The sequence below is a fragment of the Dermacentor albipictus genome, chromosome 1, assembly GCF_038994185.2.
Source record: "Dermacentor albipictus isolate Rhodes 1998 colony chromosome 1, USDA_Dalb.pri_finalv2, whole genome shotgun sequence".
NCBI lineage: Eukaryota > Metazoa > Arthropoda > Arachnida > Ixodida > Ixodidae > Dermacentor > Dermacentor albipictus.
Window position 1 is genome coordinate 249,209,191 of NC_091821.1, and position 23,797 is coordinate 249,232,987.

Sequence of the window (23,797 nt, forward strand, 5' to 3'; positions counted from 1 at the left end):
TCCATAGGCCTATATTTTTTTTTTTCAAAAAGGCGAATAAATCCTAAAGAATGCCCACGCTATCTCATCGGCGTCCGAACAACACCGCGGAGAAAAATAAAAACTGCTTGGAACGGGACATTTCTTACGAGTTGTCCTCTACACTTATTTAGAGACTCTTTTCGATGCACAAACCATTTGTCACCGAGCAGTGCTGTCATGAGGTCGCGCTTCGCTTCACGGCGAGCAGCGCAAGCGGCCCATGCAGCGAGCGCCTTCGGAAGATGAAGAGAAACCACACAATACCTATGAGTGCACACGTACGAGATACAAACTTTTAATAAACGCAACTGGACGAAACAACATTGATGCTCTCTTGATATACATCTATACGTATGTACACCAGTTTCTTCGAATCAAGCCCAAACTAGACCCTCTCCGAAATTTCACAGTCAGCCGCCGGGCTGGTGTATACATGTATAGAGCCGCTAAAATTGCAACTTGAAAGACATCGGTCACACAAGAGCGACGATAAGAGCGCGCTACACGTATCGTGAAGAGGTAACAACTGCAATGACCCTGTGTAAGAGTTGTCGCGAGAAACAAAAAAAAATAAAATCGACAACCTCTCCAAAAGCAACCTCCGAAACATCCGTTCAACCAGTCGTAATGTAATTCCGTACACACCGCATTTCTTTCCTTCACACGCGACATATCACACACCAGACCAGAGGCGTATCCGCTTTGGAAATGGGGGAGACGTATGGGAGGAGGGTCCCACGGAACGCGACCGAGGCTTGCGCGCGCGAGCAAAAATATACAACAAAGGAAAATCGCACGTAATACTGTAACGCAGGTGGTGTGGTGCATGAGATGACTTAGCATATCAGACAAAACGCTCTCGACTCGGCGCTAGTGAGCTGTAGTTGCAGTTCACTGCTTGGAAGGCAAAAAATGACACGACGTCCACTGCTGCCCTTAAAAGAGCGCCGCAACGGTCACGTGATGACAGGCGGTGATGGCAGCGACAAGAACCAGGCAAGACTAATGATGGCATCATGCGGAGGTTACGGCGGCGGCCGCACACAGTAACTTTTTTCTTTTTTTTTTACGCACTTCTGCCAGGCTTATTAAGCTTGGCGTTCGTCATATCACCTGCCACCACCGCTCTCGGTTTTTCGCGGAACCGTTAGGGAACCCTGTTAAACTTAGCCATCAAACAAACAAACGAACAAACAAAAATGAAACACACCCGCCGTGATTGCTCAGTGGCTATGGTGTTAGGCTGCTGAGCACGAGGTCGCGGGATCGAATCCCGGCCACTGCGGCCGCATTTCGGTGGGGGCGAAATGGGAAAACACCCGTGTACTTAGGTTTAGGTGCGAGAACCCCAGGTATTCGAAGTTCCCGGAGTCCTCCACTACGGCGTGCCTCATAATAAGAAAGTGATTTTGGCACGTAAAATCCCATAATTTACTTAAAATGAAACATGACAAGTTCTCATTCTCTTTGCCACACGCACCACTAAGTAATCGCGGGAAAAATGAACGTATCTTAAATAAAACGCGAATAATTAAAGCTTAGCTTCGGCCGCTCCATCCTGACAGCTTCTAAGACCCCCATAATCCGAGCGCTTTCTGGCTACGCTACAGCATGAAAGACCGATTAGAGCGCAGTGATTTGTGAGGGTTTCTTTTTGTCGATGAGGGGTGGAGAACAATTTCACTTTGCTGGTTTGAACGAGGTGGGACCAAGAGGCCACTTGGGTCACAACCTAAGTCGAGCTAACGCGACAGAGGATCTCGTTGCGTTGACAGCCCTGGGTGCCTGTCGGTGCACGATTTCAGAAAGGGTTTACACTACGATGCAGGGGCGAAGCGAGGCGGGCCGGCAGATGAAACGAGGTGTCGTGGGTGGGGTCGACAATAAATAGAGGGATGTGGGTCAGAGGGGCCTCGGACGGGCAGCAAGCCTTGGCGGGGTGGGCCCGGACAACCCTGGAATGTTCGGCGACGCTATGTACAACAATCCAGCCACGTTGGAGGACGAGCTCGCATCACAATGCAGGAAGCAGCGACGACTGCGCAGTGACCACTGTCCTACACCTTGTCCGGCTGCGAGGGCAGAGAGAGAGAGAGAATAGAACAGATTTGATCAGCTCCCTGAAACCAAAACAAAAATAAACTCTTTAAAATATAAAATATGTCTTACAGTCAACAAAATAAAGTGACGTCTGGAGCTATTGTTACGTCCAAGCGCGGCAAAGGGACGCGGGGATCAAGAAGAGGGAAGAAGAGAAGAACGAAGACTGTGCAGCTGACCTTTGCAGTAACTGTGCAAAGCGGTTAGTGATTGAGAGTGATGTGTCGATAAAACGCTCAACGCAGTTTGACAGGCAGGTCTCTGTCCGCCCGTCCAGCTTGGTGCCTGGCTTGTCCATGCACTTATCCCAGCAAATTTCATTGAGCCGATGGACCTGCGCCTGGAACTGCGCCTTCTGCTGTTCCACGGCCAAGAATTGTTGCATTTCTCTGTCCACACGAGTACTGGCTTCACCGGAGTCACCCCGCACCTCCACCAATTTGTTACAAGCACGGGGAAAAGGGGTTTATTTAGGCGTGCGAGAGCAGGAACGGCAGGCTACGAACAACAGGAATGGCAGCTGCACAGTCTTCGTTCTTCTCTTCTTCCCTCTTCTTGATCCCCGCGTCCCTTTGCCGCGCTTGGACGTAACACTATATATATATATATATATATATATATATATATATATATATATATATATATATATATATATATATATATATATATATATATATATATATATATATATATATATATATATATATATGTATATATATATATATATATATATATATATATATATATATATATATATATATATATATATATATATATATATATATATATATATATATATATATATATATATATAACTGTAGGTAAGCCGGTCATCCCTAACTAAGTCTCTCCACAGACCGGAAATAATCTCTTTAAATGGAATGGCGCTGTTCCGGTACCTGGCCAAAGCTACCCATGCCTCAGAGATTTGGTTATTGTTTCCCTTAGAAGAGTACATGTTTCTTGCCGACGCTTTTGCTGCCTAATGTACCACGTATTCAGACTTCCACTGCGCTCTGCGCTGCTGTTTCTATGTATCCGCAAGGACAGAATGGCAGGGCGCCATTACCAGTGTCGGGTAGAGGAAGGTCGACGTCCGGTCCACTCCGTGCGAGTTCTCTGCAGTGCACGTGTAGCCTCCCATGTCATTCCAGGCAATATTTCGGATCTCGAGATCACCGTTTTCCAGCACCTGCGCGAAAAAAGAAAGAAAGAAAAACGGGAAGGGTCATTGAACAGCTGATCACGACTTCGTGCCAGCCATTTTGTGTGATTTCACTACATGTGAGCAGGCCGAGTTGCTGCTGCGACAGCTACTGGCAGAATAATTTGGAACAAACAGCTTTCAAATCGACTGACAGTGACGGGTCTCGGAATCTCATCTACGTGCGTCACGTCAGACTTCCTGCGCGTCCCTCAGCGGCTACTTTCGGAATGCATAGCGAACTGTCAGGAGGCGAAAAAAATATGAGAGAGGCCGTACCTTGTATTTGTCGCTGTTCTGCAGCTCAGTGTCGTCGGGGCCGAACCAGGAGACGCTGGGCTTTGGCGAGCCAATGGGCCGGCAGAATAGCTGCACAGTACTGCCCATCAGCTCTAGGCGGGTGTGCGTCCACATGGTGATGCGGGCAGGGACGCCGGGGGCCACTGCGTACAGAAGAAACCAGCAGCCGACGTCAGCCATAGTACAGCCGCAAACACGGCGACACGCATCTCGCTCCTCCATACATGTGAACCCTACATTTGAATGAGGTGGCATGAACCGACATTTGGAGTTGCTTATACGCAGACACAGCCCGCCGCGTACTGCCACACGCCTTCAGCGAGACATCGCGTGCAAATTCAAAAGCGCCATCTCTTACGGAGTGAATTGAATACGCCATGCTCCTTAGTGTCTCGCTTAAGTGACATAATTTATGAAAGCGCAAGAATTCAGAACAAGAGGGAACAGTGTAAAGTGATCTTGGTGGCCATGCATGGCAGGAGGTATACACGCACCGAAGGACTTCTTCACGAGGCACATGGGGCTGGAGCGAGCCGAGCCGATCTTGGTGACCTTGACCTTAGTGCTCTTGCTGATGCGGTGGTAGGGGTTCTGGGCGACGCACGTGTACTCGGCCTCGTCGTACTGCGACGACGCGCAATCAATGTACAGCCGCGATCTGGTGAAGCTGAGGCCAAGCATGGGCGCGCCCTCGGGGTTCACGTCCTCTTCCGTGCGTTCGCCTCCCGACATGTCCTGCGTAACAGGTCGACGGAAGGAGGTCAGAAGATGGTTTCAATAAAGATTATTTTTCCTTTTTGTTTACCGTATTAGAAGCACTCGAAAGTACCGAAATGGCGCAGCAAAATTGTTAGTTTATAGCAGTTTTTCTGAGGTCATGACTATGTTTAAAACAGAGACATTAAGCACAAGGTCAACGTGGTTCTTTGAAAAATATAATCAAAGTAGCCGTTATTTGATGTTGTGAGAGCTGGCGTAATCCTGACGCACCATCACTTCTCCAACAGCCGCACGCAACTGCCGCTCTCAAGGGCAGATCGAAAGAAAAGTCACCGGCAACTCTGGCCGCTCTTTTCGCGAACGACAGAAGCACACTGCAGGTAATCAATTACGCTCAGCGGAGACCAAACACAGTTGTCACTGTCACGCACACGTTGGTGGAGACGTAAGTAGTGGCAAAGCTTGCCTTGACACGTGGTCACGGCGAGACCTCCGCAAGGAGATGAATCGTGAGACGCTTCATGTTGCGACGATAGCTGCCCACAGAAACAGCGGAGAAACAGAGCTAAATGTGCGCAATTATTTGTGCTGGCCGCTTTGGACTACTAAATAACAGATCCTAAAGCGTCGCATTTACAGTAGAGCATCTAATTCCATTGAACGGGAGTGACAAAGCTATTGGAGGAAAGGAACGTTTTTTCTAGCTGCTCGATGCCTGCATTAGGTCGTTCACTATTTTTTTTAAATACTTTATACTCGGACGGGCACTATAGGAAACAATCGTGATGCTATCGCAGAGAAGGCTACGTTATTATTTCGTTTGCATCTGATGAAATGTTTGTTTAAGTTCAGCAAGGCGATAATAAAGCCGTACGATTCACGTATTAGCCGAGTGTCCGCAGGTGCGTTGCACCCGTCTTAAATAGCCCTCGCCATAGCATCTTCAAGGCACATTCCGCTGCCGACAACGAAATCGAACGCAAATACAATTAGACATATTTCAATGACGCCAATGCGCACCGAAAATACCGCGCGCCGAAACGTTAGCAAATGGACGCGGCGAGCATATATATATACGCGCCCCAAAGTGTGCGTACCAAGGGTGCAAACACACCAAAGGGATGTTCTACAGGAAATGGATACCACGAGGCTAGCTTTGAACTTTTTGCCCTTTCTTTATTTATTTATTATGTGTCAGCGCGCACGGGGCACGACACGGAAACTGTATTTACCAAGGTCTCGAGCGCAATGCCGCATGTTCTCATTTTACGCCAAAAGCAGAATTCTAATCTTAGTTGAAAGCCATCGGGGTCACCGGTCCATTGGCTGCACGCAGAGAGCAGCAATCCTTTCTCCTTCATCATTAAATCATACAAAGGCGCGTCGATGAAGCGACATGTGTCTTCGGCACTAATCGATTCGACTAATCGGGCGACAGAATATATAGCCAAACGAGAGAAGGGCTAATGCCACGGGAGCACCGAGTAAAAGGGCCCTTGCCAACTGAGAAACTAGCGAAGGTTCGCTCTCTGCGCCATGGAGACCCGCGTGTCCCTTGGCGCGGACAGCAGAGGCCTTCTCCCCGGTCAGTGACGAATGATGTCACTGCACCTGCTTCGAAAGAGCCCGGGGAAAACGACTCAGCTGAAATTCTTCCGGGTGACACGCGAGCACAGTCGCATTAGCGCTCTTCGCAATCATGGTGCGAGGCTTTCGGTTTCCCTGCGAGCGCGCATGCATCGCGATAAAAGTAATGCGACGACGTGCCCTCCCAACGCCCTGGAGACAAGTGCTGCCCAAGGCTGCCGAGAAGAGACTGCATCGCGTGCCCATGCGGCAGCAGCAAACGTGGACTCCGTCACGATAGCGCTGCCGCTGGAAGCCACTATCGCGCCGCCAATGTCCTCCTCGATCCCACAGCCGCCGGGGTTGAATGAACAGCCGCCAGCGCCGGCCGCGCTGCAGGCGGCCAGCCAATCTCGGAGGCGGCGCACCCGAGGTCGCCGTGTGTGAAGACGTGCAGAAAGCGCATAAGCTGATGGCGCGACCGTTCAAAGCGTGCTGTACGCTTTTGCTCTTACTGTTCGATGTGTGAAACTGTGGAAGGCGTGTGCTCGTATTTCCACTCATTCTCTCCTTTCTTTGGTTTTTGCAGTCGAGTATTATTATCTGATCGCTACCAGAGCCACAATCAACGGAATAAGTGAACTTGTCAGCTATAGAGGTATTAAAGGAAAGAGAGACATCTGTAAACAGCCTGAATCACATCAAGAGGATTGAAGGGTTGTAACCATGTTTTAACAGCTGGATCTTTCTTTTCTGCATTAGATGTCCCAAATGGCATTACAGCTCCAGAAAACCGGATAACAGAACATCCTCTTGTACTGCACGACGTATAGTCGAGCCTACGGCGTGTGCGGTTAAGCATGCAAACGGTTCCGATAAATGGAACCCGGTTAAATCCGCAAATCAGGCAAAGAGCAGCGCTCACCTGTCCGATACGGAGTCCGTTTTTGAGCCAGTGGATGGTGGGTGGGGGGTTCCCACCTGCTTCGCATTCTACCACCAGAGACTCGGACTCGGCGACCGTCATCACGTCAGGTGGGGTGTTGCGAAGCTTAAGGTGCGACTTGCGCAACAGGTTGCTGCCAGGGCCTGCGTCGGAGCAAGCACACGACACGTCAGGTTTTTGCCGCTCGAAACCAACATGTCACTGGTCAGACATGATGGGATGCTTCGACACTTACCTCCTCGTGAGCCTCTCTGTGCCTTGGACACGAACAGCTGCGTAAAGGAGCAGACATGTGTGTTTTCGTTAATTTTCCGCACACACACACACAAACACACACACACACACACACACACACACACACACACACACACACACACACAAGTCGATACGCAAGGTCGTCTTATTTTGGATTGACTATTCAAGGGCGCATAATGGATGACGATATGCGCTCATACGCTTTCCTTGATTTCGTAAAAGCTGTTCAAGAAGCCTCAGAGACATCCTTGCTAACTGCCAAGGGCACATTTTTCACCTTTCAGGCGACGCCAATCAGCTCCTGGAAGGCTTTCGAAATGGCTACGAGCCCGCGACCTCAAATGAGCGCCTTCTATAGCGCCTTCCGCGAATATTGAGCTTGCCTTCGTACCTTTCGAGACACGAACCGGTGCAAGCAGTTCAAGTGCGAGCAGGCGCGCTATCAGTCAAAGAAAAGGGATCAAGAAAATCGAGAGCATCGGTCGTCTCATGCGCTGTAGCCCTGTTACCTCAAACGCGATAAGAACGCCTCTGTACTCAGTACTCGTAGAAGTGCCAGGAGCCTTACATTCTTTCTCGAGTTTATCTCTCGCTACACTACCACGCATCTTGAGTGGTACTGCAAGCAAACAATTGAAGCCTGCGATAGCAGCCTGCAACTTTCATTCATATCTCCCGAAGGAATGTGAGCAGCATACCTGTTCGTCACAGGTCTGCTCTATTGATGTTCTAATGAGCAGCATGTTCGCACTGACGTCCCTGTGTTTCCCAGCGTGTTCAGACACGATAGACATGAGACATGTCATGTCATGTCATGTTCAGACATGTTCAGACATGAGAGACAAGGGGCTGCACCTTTTCTTCGCACATATTGCAAAACCTTGAAGGTACCTTTCCCTGCAGCGTTACGCACCTTCCACGATATCGGATTCGTCTATAGTACAAAGCAAGAACTACCGTGCGTTGCGTTCATTCGATCATGATGGCGACTATTCACTGGTAAAAAATAGAACGCAGGCATTGTGATTTCTGGACGCGCTTGGTTGTCTGTTGCGTCACGTATCACAAGAGTGCCTGTCAAATGACGCGCTACGTAAATGAAAGACAGCAGAAACATCTTGTGATATCCTACATGGCTGCCGAAGTTTAAAATAAATTAAACATTCAGATCCTCCTGTAGGAGACAAGTTCCTACTAGTATTAAAGATACACCGTGCTCTAAAAGGCGTGCAAAACACGATTCAGCATATATTACGAGTGTACGCGGAATCTATAGCTGCGGTGCAGTAGCTTCTAGATACGCGAGGCAAGGGGCGAATGCCACTGCTAACCATGTCTTCGATGCTGCAGACTGAGTTATCAACGGCAAGGCGGGGTAGCGAGACCACACTCGGTGTGCTGCATCGGTGCATACTACATAAGTTCAGTAGGCTCTGTGAAACAACGGTTGGGCGAACTCACCCCGACGGCGTTGCGCTGCCGGGCCCCTTGGCCGACCAGCGACCTGCCCAGGACGACCGGCAGCAGCAGCACCAGGACGCTGACGAAGCTCGCAGTTCGCGGGCGCATTCCGTTTGCCGGGATTCGCACAAGTGGCGTCTGGACGCTCAAGACTCAGAGGCACGCTTCCTGCGTTGACAGAGAAAAGACGATTATATAGTTCGCTGACAAGCCAATGCTTGCGATTTCTCTTGACGAAGGGCAGTGGGACAACTGAGTTAATGAAAAGAGAATTACAAGAAAACCGTGCAGATCAGCACAACTGTCACACAAACATGTCATCTATCTCGCTTCGCGAGAGCTTGAACACGCTCGGAAGCTTCCGTGAAGGAGGGAGATGTGACCTGTGCTCGGGAATGAAAAGGTTCTTGCGATTTCTTAGTGATTCAATGCTTATATCTGCCTCGCATTGTACAAGAGCTCAGTACAGCATGAGAAATATGTTGTCCTTAGCGAGATAGAGAGAACAGAAAACAAGAAACGGGTAGGAGGAGGAGGACGTTGTAGGCTCTAGGCGGATCTAGCCTTGCAAGACATGCCCCGGCAGTTTCTCCTCCCGAGGGGCTCCTTTCAGAAAAGTTCGTCCCTGTTCTGAAGCGCAGCACGAGACGGATGAACAAGACGGCGCGCACAGCGAAGGCACAGAGGTTAGCCAGATTAACTGTCCGGTTGGGTAACTCTGCACGGAGGAAAAGGAAATGGGTAGAACAGATGAGAAGATATGAAGAGTGTCTGTCCGCACAAACATTTGGAAGGCAACTGACAACGGCTACTGTTGTTCATTACACGACGGTGGCGTTGAAAAAACACAGTAACGCTTTTAGAGCAACTCAGGCAGACGTTGGCTGGTATTAAGGCTTTGTCCTTGGTTTATGACTCACTAAAATAGGCACTACTTAGGCGCATCTATAGGTATGTCGCATACTTGTGTACGTCTGTTCGTGCTATCTTATACGTTGACGACGGAGTCTCCGTCAGAGCTACTCAGCGGTAGATGGGTAATCAAGAATATAAGCACCAGGCCATGTTCCATAACAGTAATCGACCATCTTCCTTTCACATTACGTACAACCTAATCGATAAAGGACATACGTTCACTTTAAACGTAACACAAGTTTTAATATAATTGTGCTCATTTTAACTTTTCAAGATCGCGTTGCAAAAAGGAAAAAGAACAAAGAAGCCAAATGTAAAGAATTATATCCAGAACATGCAAGGCTCTGATTTTTGTAACTCGCTGAACAGATGCCATTCAGTGTCTTATAGTAGGTCTGCTTTTGCGTTATGGTGCACAGTTTTGCAACAGTATTCACACACGGGCGATACAAGCAACGTAACCATCGGCAACGTCTCCCCTGTCTTGCTCTTATCCGGCCCATGTGCTTCTTTTCCCCCCGCCGAAACAAAGCACAATACCCGAAACGCTGGCGGGAGCCGTTAGAAGTGTATCCCTTTCATCCGCTGAGCCGCGACAGTTACGCGTATACGGGACATCCGTAACTCCGCCGGATACACCGCGGCAACGTCGTGCTAGGTGTCACGCGACCCACACCTGTGGCGGCGCCCGTATCCCCAGGCCGCATGCCCCGCAGGAGGCGACAGCTGCCATGGGGAGTTTCCGGGAGACGCCACACATAGGACTCCGCGAAAGGGAGAGCGGCCGCTTTCTTGGCGCCTTTGTCGGTCGGCGCACTCCTCAGGTTTCGCGCGTCGTCGTCGCGAGAAGCACCGGACGCGCGTGCTCGTGACAGCACCGCGTGCCCCGAAGACAATGGAACGGGCAGTGGTTGTTGCTGCCTCCGGCCGTAATGCGAGAGCAAGCGCCGAGACACCGTCGCAGGCGGACGATCATCATGCAACGTTTCCCTGCACCCGCACGCGCCGCTGATGCGCCCACGCGTAAAGACGCATAGCGAAACTGAACAGCCGCAGGGCGAGCTCCAGCGCAGGAGCGTTTTACTCGCAGACCATTCAGACTTTAAGAATGTGTTTTCGGTACTTTTATTCAGCATCAGTGTGGCCTCCGAAAAAAATTTCTGCCGTCGCCGTCGCCGTGAAGTTCCGTATCAAGTCCAAACCCGATAACGTCGCCTCCGCGCGTCGTACGCTGTATTGCGAGTGAAAGCTTGCGAGGGTCAGCTGACGATCGCGGCTTATTATCGTGCGCGCGAGCCACATGGGCCCATTCAACTCCGACTGCTGCTGCTGCTTACGGCGCGGCCGCGCGGGCGCCGTCTCTTGAAAGCGATGTGCGACGTGGCCTACGTGCGCGCCCGCACGGGCCTCATCTTCAAATCGACCTGCGATGTGGACAAAGTGCATGCGCCGAGTGCCGGTATAGCGTTGTATGCACTGTGCTTTCAGCGTTTAATTCGCATTGAAGCGAGGCACAACACGAAGATCAATTTTCTCGCTTTTGCTAACGCGTTTCCCCGTTCCAGCACTTTCAACAGCTACTTTCCGCGGTCATCGCGCGCGCGATGTGTTCATGATTAGCTGTGCGCGCGTGACACCGTGATTGTTAATTTAGTTAGTAAGTGAATGCTTACAAGTTATATGCGGCCGATAAAACTACTATTCTTACTTCGTATAGCTGTCTACAAATTTGCTATCGCAATCGATGTTTCGCATTTCGGGCGAAACTGCGCTTTTTGTGTGTGTGTGCATGTGACACGGACGTTCTTCCAATTCCCAAATTACCTCACTTTCGTTTTAATACGTTCATGCGATACTACTGCTGCGATTACTACTATTGCAACTACTACTACTAACTCTACTAACGCTACTATTACTACTACTAGTACTACTGCATGTACTACTACTACTGCTAATAAAAAGAAGATGAAGAAGGAGCTTATCGTGCACGCGTACGGGACTGAATTCGTCGGCAAGTTGTCAGAACCACCGGGGCACCGTTCCCATCCAAGGGCTGCTCGCAGACTAATTAACGAGGTGACGCCAACGTCAGCGACGCTGTTTACTTGAACGCAAAGCCTTTCAGTGGCAGGATGCTTTGCGGCACAGAGATACTGGTCGTGCAGACTTTCAAGAAAGAGGACAACGCCGAGCTTGCTAAAAACTTGGCGCTGCACGGACGCATTAGTCATCCTCGCCTTTCGTAATTAGCCGACTCAAAGCGGCTATTGATCCTGACGCCCAGTGCATGTCACAAACATGCTATATACCATTTAAAAGTGGGCTAGCCTCCCAAAGGCATATTTGCGCGCGGCATAGACGTAAAGTCGCTTGCAGCAGCCTGACCATTGAGGGCGAGCGATGAACACGAAGCCGTCGCACATACAGTGCTCTATGGAAATTTATGACGATAACCGCGACACTCCCTGCCAATTCGACGTTCAGTCTCTATAATTACTAGAAAATGAGACGTCCACCCAATCGTAGCAATTGCTACAAAGGAAACCCATACGGGTTCCTCAGTTCAGTTTTGCGCAGTGCTCAGTTTAATCAAGAGATGTATGCCTCTTGTTTCTTCAGGGCAAGGAACGCTCGATCCATTAAGCCTCTTTACGGATTTCACGTCGTCGCTGCGCATATCGCCTCATTATGTGGGCATTTTCAAGTAATAACTAACACAAAATATTCTTCTAGTCGCTACAGGGACTTTCCGTAGAAATGCCACTCGGTAAGAATACGGCCGTCACAAGAGGCAAAATCAAAAGCACTGCGCCTGCTGCAGTGCTCGCAGATACTCTCTTATCGCTCGACTCTCCGCAGGTACGCACGTACTTCATCACAGTATAGGCATTGGACTTCTCAAATTTCACGTAATCCCTGTGAAACGCACAATCCTTTACTGCTCTCGCGCAGTCGACACCTCGCTCTGCACGAGTCACCGCCCTGGGTATTATCTACGTGGAGCTCTTCAAAATTCTTTTCATTTATTTATTTATTTATTTATTTATTTCTCTGCTTTCCTCGTTTCCTGGAAAAACTCGCGCTCACACGGTGCACTCCGCTCAACAACGATTAAGCGCAATTTTAGGTCAGGATGCATCGATGCGTCTTACGTTGGTTTGCTCCGTTTGATTCTGTATAAGGGCTAAATACAGTCCGACGTAGCGTGAGCGCGCGCACACGTTACGTCACGTTGGCGACGATTCCGACCGATGGTTCGACGCACTCGCGCAGCCACGCAGCGTAACCGGACGCGCCCGGAGTCGAGCGACGCTGCGCCGGTAACTTCGGACTATAAGCGCGCCTCTAAGGCTGTTTCGAGATGACTGAACTACGTTCACGCTACGTTTTAACTTCTGGCATTTAGACCACTCGGTCCCCTCCACTCAACGTACACAAACGCTTTCTTCCGAAAGAAAAAGAAGCAGAGAACAGCTGTGCGCCGGCACCTGCATACGCACAGTGTGGGCGGAACATATATCACCGGCTCACGCACACCGGCGATCTATACACACACTCCTTTTTACCATATATAGAGTGGGACCGGTAACAGAACGCAGCGGAACGAAGAAGAAAATGACTAGCATGCACTCGAGGGAGCGATATATGGAAATAATAACAAGGAAACGCCGAAAAATTTCGGGTATAGCCCTGCGACGATCCGGTTATTTGTACGAACACGAGAAAGTCAACGCCCCATAAAAATATTACTGACGCAAAGCTTGAGAAGGGGCAATTATCGTCGCACAAGCGGCAAAAACGACCAAGAGTACGTGCAAGCAGTTCATGAAACAGCGATTCGACAGGGGCGCAAGTCAGTGCTTGACAAAGTCCCGAGTCGAAGTGCCTTCGTCGCGGTACAGAGCTTCGCTTTAGCGCATGGTGCAAGACCCTCCGGAAGTTCACGATAACCAAAACTCCTCAAGGTTAGCTCTTAAGAGTATATAATTCGGACTCTCGGAAACACCAGAACCAGCCAGAAAAAATTCGTGAGAAGGCACGGATGGCCCAGCTTATTGGGTAGTGTCACACACACACACACACACACACACACACACACACACACACACACACACACACACACACACACACACATATATATATATATATATATATATATATATATATATATATATATGGTAACGGAAGACAGCGCATGTTGCGCCAGACTGCACACCGCCCTAAGCACTTGCTCCTTACCTATAGATCCACACAACTTCGAGTTGAGCTCGGATACTCGCAGGATGGACCGTTCGCCAAAGGCGATGAGGATGGAGTGAGCGAATTGTGCAAGAGACAACAGCGCGAGACGCACGGCGCTTGCTTGCAGAGGGAGCGAATCTTGACTGGTCCTCCCCCATGCGCGATAACGGAGACCTTTCAGCGGGCTTCTCGGATAAAATGACTGAGATTGGTGCGTTATACGTGGTCACGTGTGCCACGCGGACGAAACTCATCCACGAGGGCTAGCCCGCCCGCGAGCCTTCCCTGCTACCCAGTATAGAGACATCTGCCCCTCGTGCGGCGCCAAGCCCAGCCTATATCACATTACATGGGGATGCGTTCAGAATCAACAATTCCTTCAAATAAAAGACCCGAGTGCGGAGCAGCGGGAGAGGGTGCTCTCCAGCAGCGACCCGAAAGTCCAGCATGGACTAGTAAGGCATGCTCACCGAATCATCATCATCATCATCAGCCTGGTTACGCCCACTGCAGGGCAAAGGCCTCTCCCATACTTCTCCAACTACCCCGGTCATGTACTAATTGTGGCCATGTTGTCCCTGCAAACGTCTTAATGTCATCCGCCCACCTAACTTTCTGCCACCCCCTGCTACGCTTCCCTTCCCTTGGAATCCAGTCCGTAACCCTTAATGACCATCGGTTATCTCCCCTCCTCATTACATGTCCGGCCCATGTCCATTTCTTTTTCTTTATTTCAACTAAGATGTCATTTACCCGCGTCTGTTGCCTCACCCAATCTGCTCTTTTCTTATCCCTTAACGTTACAACGATCATTCTTCTTTCCATAGCTCGTTGCGTCGTCCTCAATTTCAGCAGAACCCTTTTCGTAAGCCTCCAGGTTTCTGCCCCGTAGGTGAGTACTGGTAACAGCTATTATACACTTTTCTCGTGAGGGATAATGGCAACCTGCTTCATGATGCCCACAAGATTGTCGTTCATTGCTTCAACACCAAGGTCATTTTCCTGAGTTAAAGCCAAGTACCTGTTGATCTAGGTTGAATACCTGGTGATACTAGCTTGATCTTGAATTGCTCTATTTTCCCTCTTACCGCTAACTCATCGATCGGCTTCTTATGTACCAGTTTCTTCCGTTCCCTCCTCAGGTCTAGGCTAATTCGAGTTCTTACTATCCTATGGTCACTGCAGCGCACCTTGCTGAGCACGTCCACATCTTGTATGATGCCAGGGTTAGCGCAGAGCATGAAGTCTATTTCATTTCTAGTCTCGCCGTCCGGGCTCCTCCACGTCCACTTTCAGCTATCCCGCTTGCGGAAGAAGGTATTCATTATCCGCATATTATTCTGTTCCGCAAACTCTACTAATAACTCTCCCCTGCTATTCCTAGTGCCTATGCCATATTCCCCCACTGCCTTGTCTCCAGTCTGCTTCTTGCCTACCTTGGCATTGAAGTCGCCGATCAGTATAGTGTATTTCGTTTTCCCTCTACCCATCGCCGATTCCCCGTCTTCATAGAAACTTTCGACTTCCTGGTCATCATGACTGGATGTAGGGGCGTAGACCTGTACAACCTTCATTTTGTACCTCTTATTAAGTTTCACAACAAGACCTGCCACCCTCTCGTTAATGTTATAGAATTCCTGTATGCTACCAATTATTTCCTTATTAATCAGGAATCCGACTCCTAGTTCTCGTCTCTCCACTAAGCTCCGGTAGCACAGGGCGTGCCAGCTTTTTAGCACTGTATATGCTTGTTTTGGCCTCCTAACTTCACTGAGCCCTATTATATCCCATTTACTGCCCTCTAATTCCTCGAATAGCACTGCTAGACTCGCCTCACTAGATAACGTTCTAGCGTTAAACGTTGCCAGATTCATATTCCAATGGCGGCCTGTTCGGAGCCAGGGATTCTTAGCACCCTCTGCTGCGTCGCTGGTCTGACCGCCGCCGTGGTCAGTTGCTTCGCAGCTGCTGGGGACTGAGGGCCGGTGTTCGATTGTAGTGTTCATATAGGAGGCTCACCGAGTAGCCACCCTCAGTGGTGCCCTGGAATAGGGGCGTCGACCCTGTGCAGATGGGGAAGAAAACCGTGTAGACGGCCGACCACATCTGCCACCGCTAATTTCTAACCAATTAGAGCAAATAAAGTTTTTCCTCCTCCTCCTCCTGCTACTTCGTATTTTGCTTCTTTTATTTTACTTTCTCTCCTTCAACATTTTCCCTTCTTTCTTTATTATTTTTTTTTAATGCACAGCGCTGACGGTCACGCGCCAGAGGCGCGCGGCACTTGGACACGTGCGGCCGTTGCGGAACACTTGCAACTCCGAAATCCGGCATACTTTTGTTTTCCTTTAGTATACGACGGTATGCATGTGAAACCACGTACACGAATTCAATTTTAGGTGTCGCGTGTATATTACCATTGTTTAATGCGCCAGGCGGCAATTCACGTTAAGCGTGGCACAACTACAACGCATTTGATTGCATATATGGAGCATTTCATTGTTGCTTTGGTCGTCGTATATTTGTTTGGCGCGGCAGGCTGTGCCATTACGCGCCGCTGCATGACCTAACAGCTGCTGCCAAGGCCCACAGCTGTCAAGGTAAGAGCGCGCCCTGAGACGCGAAACCAAAGTGCGAGGCTGTGCCTTGGACCGTCGACCTGGCGCACTTGCGTACTAGGTTAACGACAGCGGGGATCCTTCGGTTCGAAATAATTATGGCACGTGGACAAAGTGAACGGTGCACCCCTTCTTATTCGGGTCAGGGGTCGCCGACTTTAGATGCCAGACACCGTGACGCAAGAGAACGTAAAGACGCGCGCCTTGCAGGAGTGCGGAGGCTTTGATTTGGATAAAGACGTTCTTCTTCCGCAGGTGCCTAGAGCCCGCTACGTCGCGGACTGTCGACCTGCCCGACGTTCACCGTGACGCAGCAGCGCTTATCACGACTCCTGAGGGGCGACGGCGCGACCGCAGATAGTGCGCATGTTGCCACGGAGGAGCAGACGATAAGGGCAGCCGCATAAAGGGTTGACGACGCGAAGAAAAAAGAAAGTATCTTGCCCCATGGAGCGGCCGCGATAAAATAAAAAAAATAAAGAAAAGCCCTCTAGGAACCGAGTCAGCTGAATAGAGTCGGTCTATTTGCACGCACTGTTTGTAAACGTGGCAACGTAAGCGATCGAAAGGTCGAAAGTGGCGCCTGGATGGCGGAAGACTGGTGGGCTGGCTGATTCGGCGCCGCCGAAAGGCAACGCGAGCGTGTTGTGTACGTGTGCCGGTGATTATACGTCAAGCTCGATAAGGCCTTGCCACGACCACTGTGCGGACCAATCCAAACAGGCTCGCGCGGGAACCATTGAGTGCATTTGCTCACACTCAAGTGCGCCTTACGTGAAAAGAGTTTATGTCATAATTGTAGACACGTACTACTGGCTTCTCAACCACTATGACAATTGAGTGAAGAATGCGGGTATGTTTGTTTGGGATTATAGTTGTCCGGTAAAGAGTCGGCCGACCACAAAGAGAAGAGTACCGTGGTGTGTGTGTATGTACAGCGATGGGCGTACGATGAAAGCGTCGTGCGCGTGTTTGTGCCGTCTCTTTCTGCCCCGGTACTCAGCAGTTGAAAGCTGCCGTTAGCAGCACGTGCATCTGACGATCGCAACTGCGCAGATTACAGGGAACTCGCTCCTTACAACGTTCCCACAGAGAACAATCAAACGCGTGAGAGAGCACGATGAACACGACGCTCGATTGCTTCGCCGCTGCGCACAAGACATTTGATCTTGCGCTCGGAACCGAAGGCCCTTTACTACAGGCCGCTGTTTCTCACAGGTAGAGAACGTAATACGTGCCGGCACCAGACACTTGCCCAAGACCGTATGCGCGTCTTTCTACGACGTTGGACTGCTTCCAGAGTACGCGGCTGCTTCTTGTCGCTGGTATAGGAGTGTCGGCCCGTTTTCACACACGAATATTTAGCTTTCTAAATGCACTAACAGCCTCCACCCCACCTCGGCGTACTAGGTAAGAAAAAGAAATATGACAAGAAAGGATCTCGCCATATAAACGCACCATTTCTCACAAGACGTCTTAAGAATAGGGTTACGGCTCCCAGATCTTATGATGTTTTCCATAGTCTTCTTCTGTATATACTATCTCCTAAGTTAAACTTTAATGGGAAGGAACGAAGCAAAAGTGTAGTTGCGTAGCGTTTATGTATAGACACCCTTCTGGGCCCTGTAATGGCTACAATCAACGCTTCACGTTTGCCCGGCGTGGATCTTTAGTGGATTTGGCGTTGCTAAGCAAGAGGTCGCAGGATCAAATCCCGGCCGCATTTCCGATGGGTGTCGATATGCACGAAACGCCCGTGTATACCGTGCATCGGGTGCACGTCGAAGAACCCCGGGTGGTCAAAAGCAATGCGGAGTCCCCCACTTCGGCGTGCCCCGTAATCAGATCGTGGTTTTGGCATGTGGAACACTACGTCGCCGCACACACCCTTCGGGAGATGCCCACCGCGCCGCGTCTCGTATCTCGATCAGTGGCCACGCGCCGCTGGGGAAACGCCGGCCTTGGCACGCTTCCGGCGATCCGGAGTGCCTCAAGGTCCTCCAGTGAGACACCTCAGCTCGGAGCGCTTTTCTGGGCTCGCAGTCAATCAGTGCTGATCGATTGGCTGGCGCGCCCGGCCGGTCCTGCGTCGAGCAGGTATACAGGGTGTGCAGCCGGCGCGAGGAATCGTGTTTCTCGGCGGGTACCACCAGTGCGTCTCAGGGTCACGGTATAGTACGCGTCGAATTCTCGAGCGGTGTCACTTCCTTTTTCGTCGAACATGGCTTTACTTGGTTCCCGCGGTTGACCTCGGCTCGCAGACGAGGCCGCTCGTCATAGGCATTGAACTACCGTAATGTTCCCCAGCTATATACGCCCCAGCTTCGTTTATTTCTGTTATTTTTTCTTCCGTTGTGTTTTTTTTATTATTATTAAAGAAGGATGCAGAAGTTCGACAGGCCCTGCCGCTACCTGGTTGTGCTTGTCACTAACCTCATGCAACGCGTAAGTAATGAGATGGTAAAAACAAATTGCTTCCTATCGTAGGGAAAGAAAAAGAAATTTGACCGAACTTGTACATTTACAAAAGCCAGCAGTGGTGACAGTATGAGGATCGTATAGCTGACGGTAGCCCATACATGCACTCGCATGCCTGAGAGTAATATAACGTGTGGAAAAAGTCTTTAATTGTCGTAGGTACAAGTTCGAGAGACCGCCATAGGAACAGGCAATCGGTGAAACGAAGCAGAAGGGAACGGCTTAAGAGGCACTGGCTTGCAAGGAATTTTGTGGCAATACTGAGCGTACGGTTTTCCGAAGAAGCTGGTCATCGAGCACATTCCGCGAAGGAGCGAAGAAAGTGAATATTACCAGTCATTCATCACTCACAGGAAAGCTATGGAAGTAAATTATCTTCGTAATTACCGATGGCGCAGTCCGATTATTACACACACGTTAGCGAGCAAGGCTTATTCTGACACTGAACATATGGACCGCCTTTACTAGAGCGATGTAGTGAAGGAAAGCGTGTAGCGTTAAGTGGTGTAAAAAGCAATACCTTCGCACAGTACATAGCCGGATGGTGCAATGCCACCTGGTGAGTTCACGTGCGTACATTCTTTGAGAGACAAGTTCGGTTATCAGTTGTTTGGCTTTAACACCCCATAACCAATTAGTGAATACTTTCCCTGCTTTTTAGGCAGGCACCACACCAATCCCTAATTGAATTCACTACACAAACAGAATATATATATATATATATATATATATATATATATATATATATATATATATATATATATACAGTGAAAGCTCGTTAATTCGAACTTCAATAATTCGAATTTATGGATAATTCGAACTGTACGATTTGGTCCGGCCAAGCTCCACAGAAGTCCATGTATAAAAAAGTCCGTTAATTCGAACGCGAGAAGGTTTCCTCACGGATAATTCGAACTACGCTCACCTGGCAAACGGCCAGAGAAAAGCGCCTACTGCCTACACACAAGGCTGTATTGCCTCCGAAACGGAGAGAACGGCGAGAGAAGGCAAAATCGGAAAAAAATCTAACCGACGCGGGGTCAGCCAGAAGGCAGCGGCGGCTGCCGCCTCCCCGTTCTACGTAACCTCCGAGACTTCTTGGCCGTTGCGAATCTCGGAGGCTTTGCAAATCTTGTACAGCTGCTAATGTGCGGAGATGGCACGGCAAGCGCCAAAGCACAGCGAATCAAGTACGTCACAGCTGCGCTTGCAATCAAGAACCAACGAATCAGGGCCTTCGCCACCTTCACATGTTCAGCGTCTTTGTCTCGGCAGTCTTCATCGGTTGTGCACCTCTGTTTTCAGCTTAGGAGGTATCGGCCGTCGCGAATCATTGTGATGGTGTTAAGCCTCGGTTAACGTTCGTTTCGGGGGACATCGGTGGTGTGGCACAGTCGGACCCAGAGCTTCGACTTGAAGATGGCGTGTGCCCGCGGCACACGCCATCACTTTCTGACACGCCAAATTTCTGACATGCCCTACTGTTTCCAAATCGCAGTGTACTGTTGCTCTCCTTCACTTTCGTTAGTTCGAACTTTCGTTAATTCGAACTGAAGCGGCTTCCCCTTGCGGTTCGAATTAACGAGCTTTTACTGTATATATATATATATATATATATATATATATATATATATATATATATCCTATCGCACTTTGAACGACGGGAGCTTCAGAAACGTGATAATATTCGGCGGAAGAAGTGTTTCAACCGATGCAAAATAAAGGGAGCCAGTAAACCGTCTCGAAAGTTATGCAGCTTCTCGCACTCAGTTCCGTGCTGAACGCGAAAAGCATATGCGCATCTCTGAGATATCGTAGTACATAAGGGACACGTCATTTTACATGCAGTCGTGCCCAGGACATGTACGAAATCGGTTCTCGGAAATAAAGTGACGCGAAGCATCGAGGAGCATCCCTCCTGGTTACTGCTAGTGCTAGCTGGTATGCAGATTCCCGTGCATGCCTTTTGACGCTTCAGCGAGCAGTGGGGGCGTGTCCCACACCGAGTTGCATCAGGACGGCGCGGCGGCCGACATGCAAGGCGAGACAGACGAAAACGCGGAGCCTGCGGAGAACAGTCCAGCCAGAGAAGAGGCTCGGAGCAGGATTCGGTAATTCTGCTCCCCAGACAGGCGGTCAAGGCCGCCGCCATCCAGGCATCTGTTGCGAGAAGCTCCAGATGGTCGGCATACCGGGCTCTATTAGTCATCCGGCCACGCTGTGAGAAATGTGCATGAAGACCTTGAACACCTCGCACGTTCGGAGCGCCCGAAAGGCGAGGCCAACCCTTCTGCAGTCGTCGCCTGGGGCTGCCGGAGTAAGCAGCCGCAAATTTACGGCCGCCCTCGCTTCCGCATGGCAACGAGGAGCCGCACTACGCCAGCGCCGGTGACGTCTTTTCGCGGCACTGCGAGGTGCTGTCATTCCAGCAGCGTGCGGTTTGTCTGGTTTCGGCGACCTTGGGGAGCGATAGATCGAATTTACCGATAAGTGTCCATCCTTAGCGCTGATACCACAGATAAGACCTCCCGAGTCGGGACATGCCGCCCTCTCGGTGAGCGAGTGGCATTTTATCCAGCACTAGCTGCTCAATAGGGTACCGCCGTCTCGTTATTGATTATCTTTTGTCATACGTTTGAAGACACGCCACATTTACAGGGATGGTATACACAATGGGGCGTCACCGCGCGGAGAGACCGGCCCCCGCTATAGCAAAAATGCGGCTGCTATATATATATATATATATATATATATATATATATATATATATATATATATATATATATATATATATATATATATATATTCGTTCACAACAGATTGCCAGACAAATTACGATGGCAATCGCATTACTGGCAATGAATTACCCGAGCCCTTCTCTAGCGGTGCCGATATCAAGAGTCTCGAATCTCTCCGTACATGCCCGAAACTTGCCCGTATTTCTTGCGGCTGTCGCTATTCCAAGATAACCTATCTGAGATGAAAGCTCACATGCCTTATCTTCATTGTTACACTCTTCCTTGACATCTCGCATCGACACTCTGGTATCACGAAGTGTGAGTCACTGTCAATGTAAATACTTAGACAACGGGTGAAGCTACCTGTATATATATATATATATATATATATATATATATATATATATATATATATATATATATATATATATATATATATATATATATATATATATATATATATATAGGTGCGTGCTCCAGCGGGCGGCGGGCCCCCAGGCAGAGTACTCGTATGTTATTTATTATTCTATTCTTTATTATTATTTATTATCTTATTAGTACTTGTATCTTAGTTATTACGAGCACTGCTCGCAATAACTGCGGGAAAAAACGGGATGGTGCCAACGACGGCCGCGTCGCCACAGCCTCAGCAGCTGTCAGGTTCAACGGCACTTGCGTTTCAGAATTACATTCACGCGCAAAGGGTGTCGTGCTCCCACTGAACCATCGGCGAGCGCGTAGCGTGACTAATAATCATCGCCCCCGACGTGCAAGGTAGAAAGTGTAAGGAAGGTTGCCCGAAGCTACAGCTGTGTTCTGCCCAGTGATTAAGTGCTATCGTCGCGAAGGGGAAAAAATTGCGCCTTTTCGTAACCGCACGCCCTTCACTTGGCGTCGTCCGAAGGGCCGTCTTTTTCTGCCTTGCAAAAGGGCCGCTGACTCTCGCAACAACCACTCCTCGTGTTGAGGCTGGGATGCGCTACGCGGGTGACAAGAAAGCGCTCGCCTGCGCACAATGAGCGGTATGCGCTTATCGCGGGCACTCGTAGGTGCGCCGCGCTGACGTCACAAGAACCGGAGGAGAGAACAGGCCCCGGACCTTCAGTAGTTGTTGCGACACTACGCGCATACGGTTCGTGGTTTCGCACGTACTCTGGCCTGGAGAGGACAACTCATTCAAGCCGGACTCCCGATAGGACTGCGGACGCCCTGGGGGCTTTCGATATCGGGGGTAAGGCAAACATAGCTGAAAATGGAAAAGGCTGCGGCATCGCCGCAAGCGAGCGTACGCGGTGTGCTCAAGGGAGGGAAATGATGCATTACAGAGGCAAGAAGTGGAGGAGGCGGAGGAGGCGGAGGTAGAATACGCTAAAAGCGGTGTGGCCCTGCATTTCGTGGCTGCGCTGCCGTCGACGCTAAGGCTATCTGATAAGCCTCGGTAATGGAGAAGCCCGAAAAGCTCCCGGCCAGGCGTGCGCGAGAAACCGACAGTGCAATGACGCAACTTCCGGAAGAGAAAGTGATATCTGAACGAACAGGCACGCCTCCTGATCTCGCTTGGCTAATGTCGCCTATGATAGCCGCATTCCTCTTACGTACGTCTCTCCCACTCCTTCACTGCTCTCCTCACTGCAGAGTTGGCTTCTTCCAGATGGCGTACGTGTGACTTTGCTTTATTTTGTTGTCATTCCAATAGCAGTCGGTGTGCAACGAATGCAGTACTACAGAAAAATATTCTGAGCCCACATGTGTGTAAAACGATTAAGCTTCCGACAAAAATTACTTGAAGGAACTCTGGCGCTGCGATATATCAGTTACCGTGGGAATGGCTACGTTCTTGTGGAGATAATTATTACGCCTTGTCTTTCTATATTTTCAAGCAATCATGTTTTTTTATAACGCATGAAGACAACAAGGCTCCGCGGAATTCGCATCATTGCAAATTTTTGCGTTTATAACGCAATACTTCGTTGAAAATGATAAATTTGCCGAGTCACAAAGCCATTTGAAGCCACAAAGACGAAGTCTAGTCAAATTCATGATCCGCCCATCATCTCATGCTGGCAGAAAACCGCCTTACTTTCGGCACCCGTAGACACTAGTACCAGAGTTCCCTCTAGTAAATTTTGTAGCTCCCTGTGTGAACAAAATGTTCTCAACTCCAGCTTCTATTCAGCTAGACTCTTGCGGAAGTGTTTCGGAAAGTTAAAACGGCCAGTCGAGAAGCACCACC

General features: G+C 49.6%; 1 protein-coding gene across 2 annotated transcripts in view; it reads right to left on the reverse strand.

Annotated features, from left to right (window-relative positions):
• Positions 1–292: 292 nt before the first annotated feature.
• Positions 293–23,797, reverse strand: part of ImpL2 (Ecdysone-inducible gene L2) — a 122,909-nt gene continuing 99,404 nt past the window's right edge. For both annotated transcript variants that reach the window (XM_065430162.1, XM_065430153.1), the window contains 7 exons: positions 8,574–8,741; positions 7,093–7,129; positions 6,837–7,000; positions 4,120–4,360; positions 3,605–3,768; positions 3,191–3,313; positions 293–2,093 (listed from right to left, as the gene is read on the reverse strand). In XM_065430162.1, the coding sequence (XP_065286234.1) occupies positions 2,079–2,093; positions 3,191–3,313; positions 3,605–3,768; positions 4,120–4,360; positions 6,837–7,000; positions 7,093–7,129; positions 8,574–8,681 (852 nt within the window). In that variant the 5' untranslated portion in view covers positions 8,682–8,741 and the 3' untranslated portion in view covers positions 293–2,078. The remainder of the gene's footprint in view (positions 2,094–3,190; positions 3,314–3,604; positions 3,769–4,119; positions 4,361–6,836; positions 7,001–7,092; positions 7,130–8,573; positions 8,742–23,797) is intronic.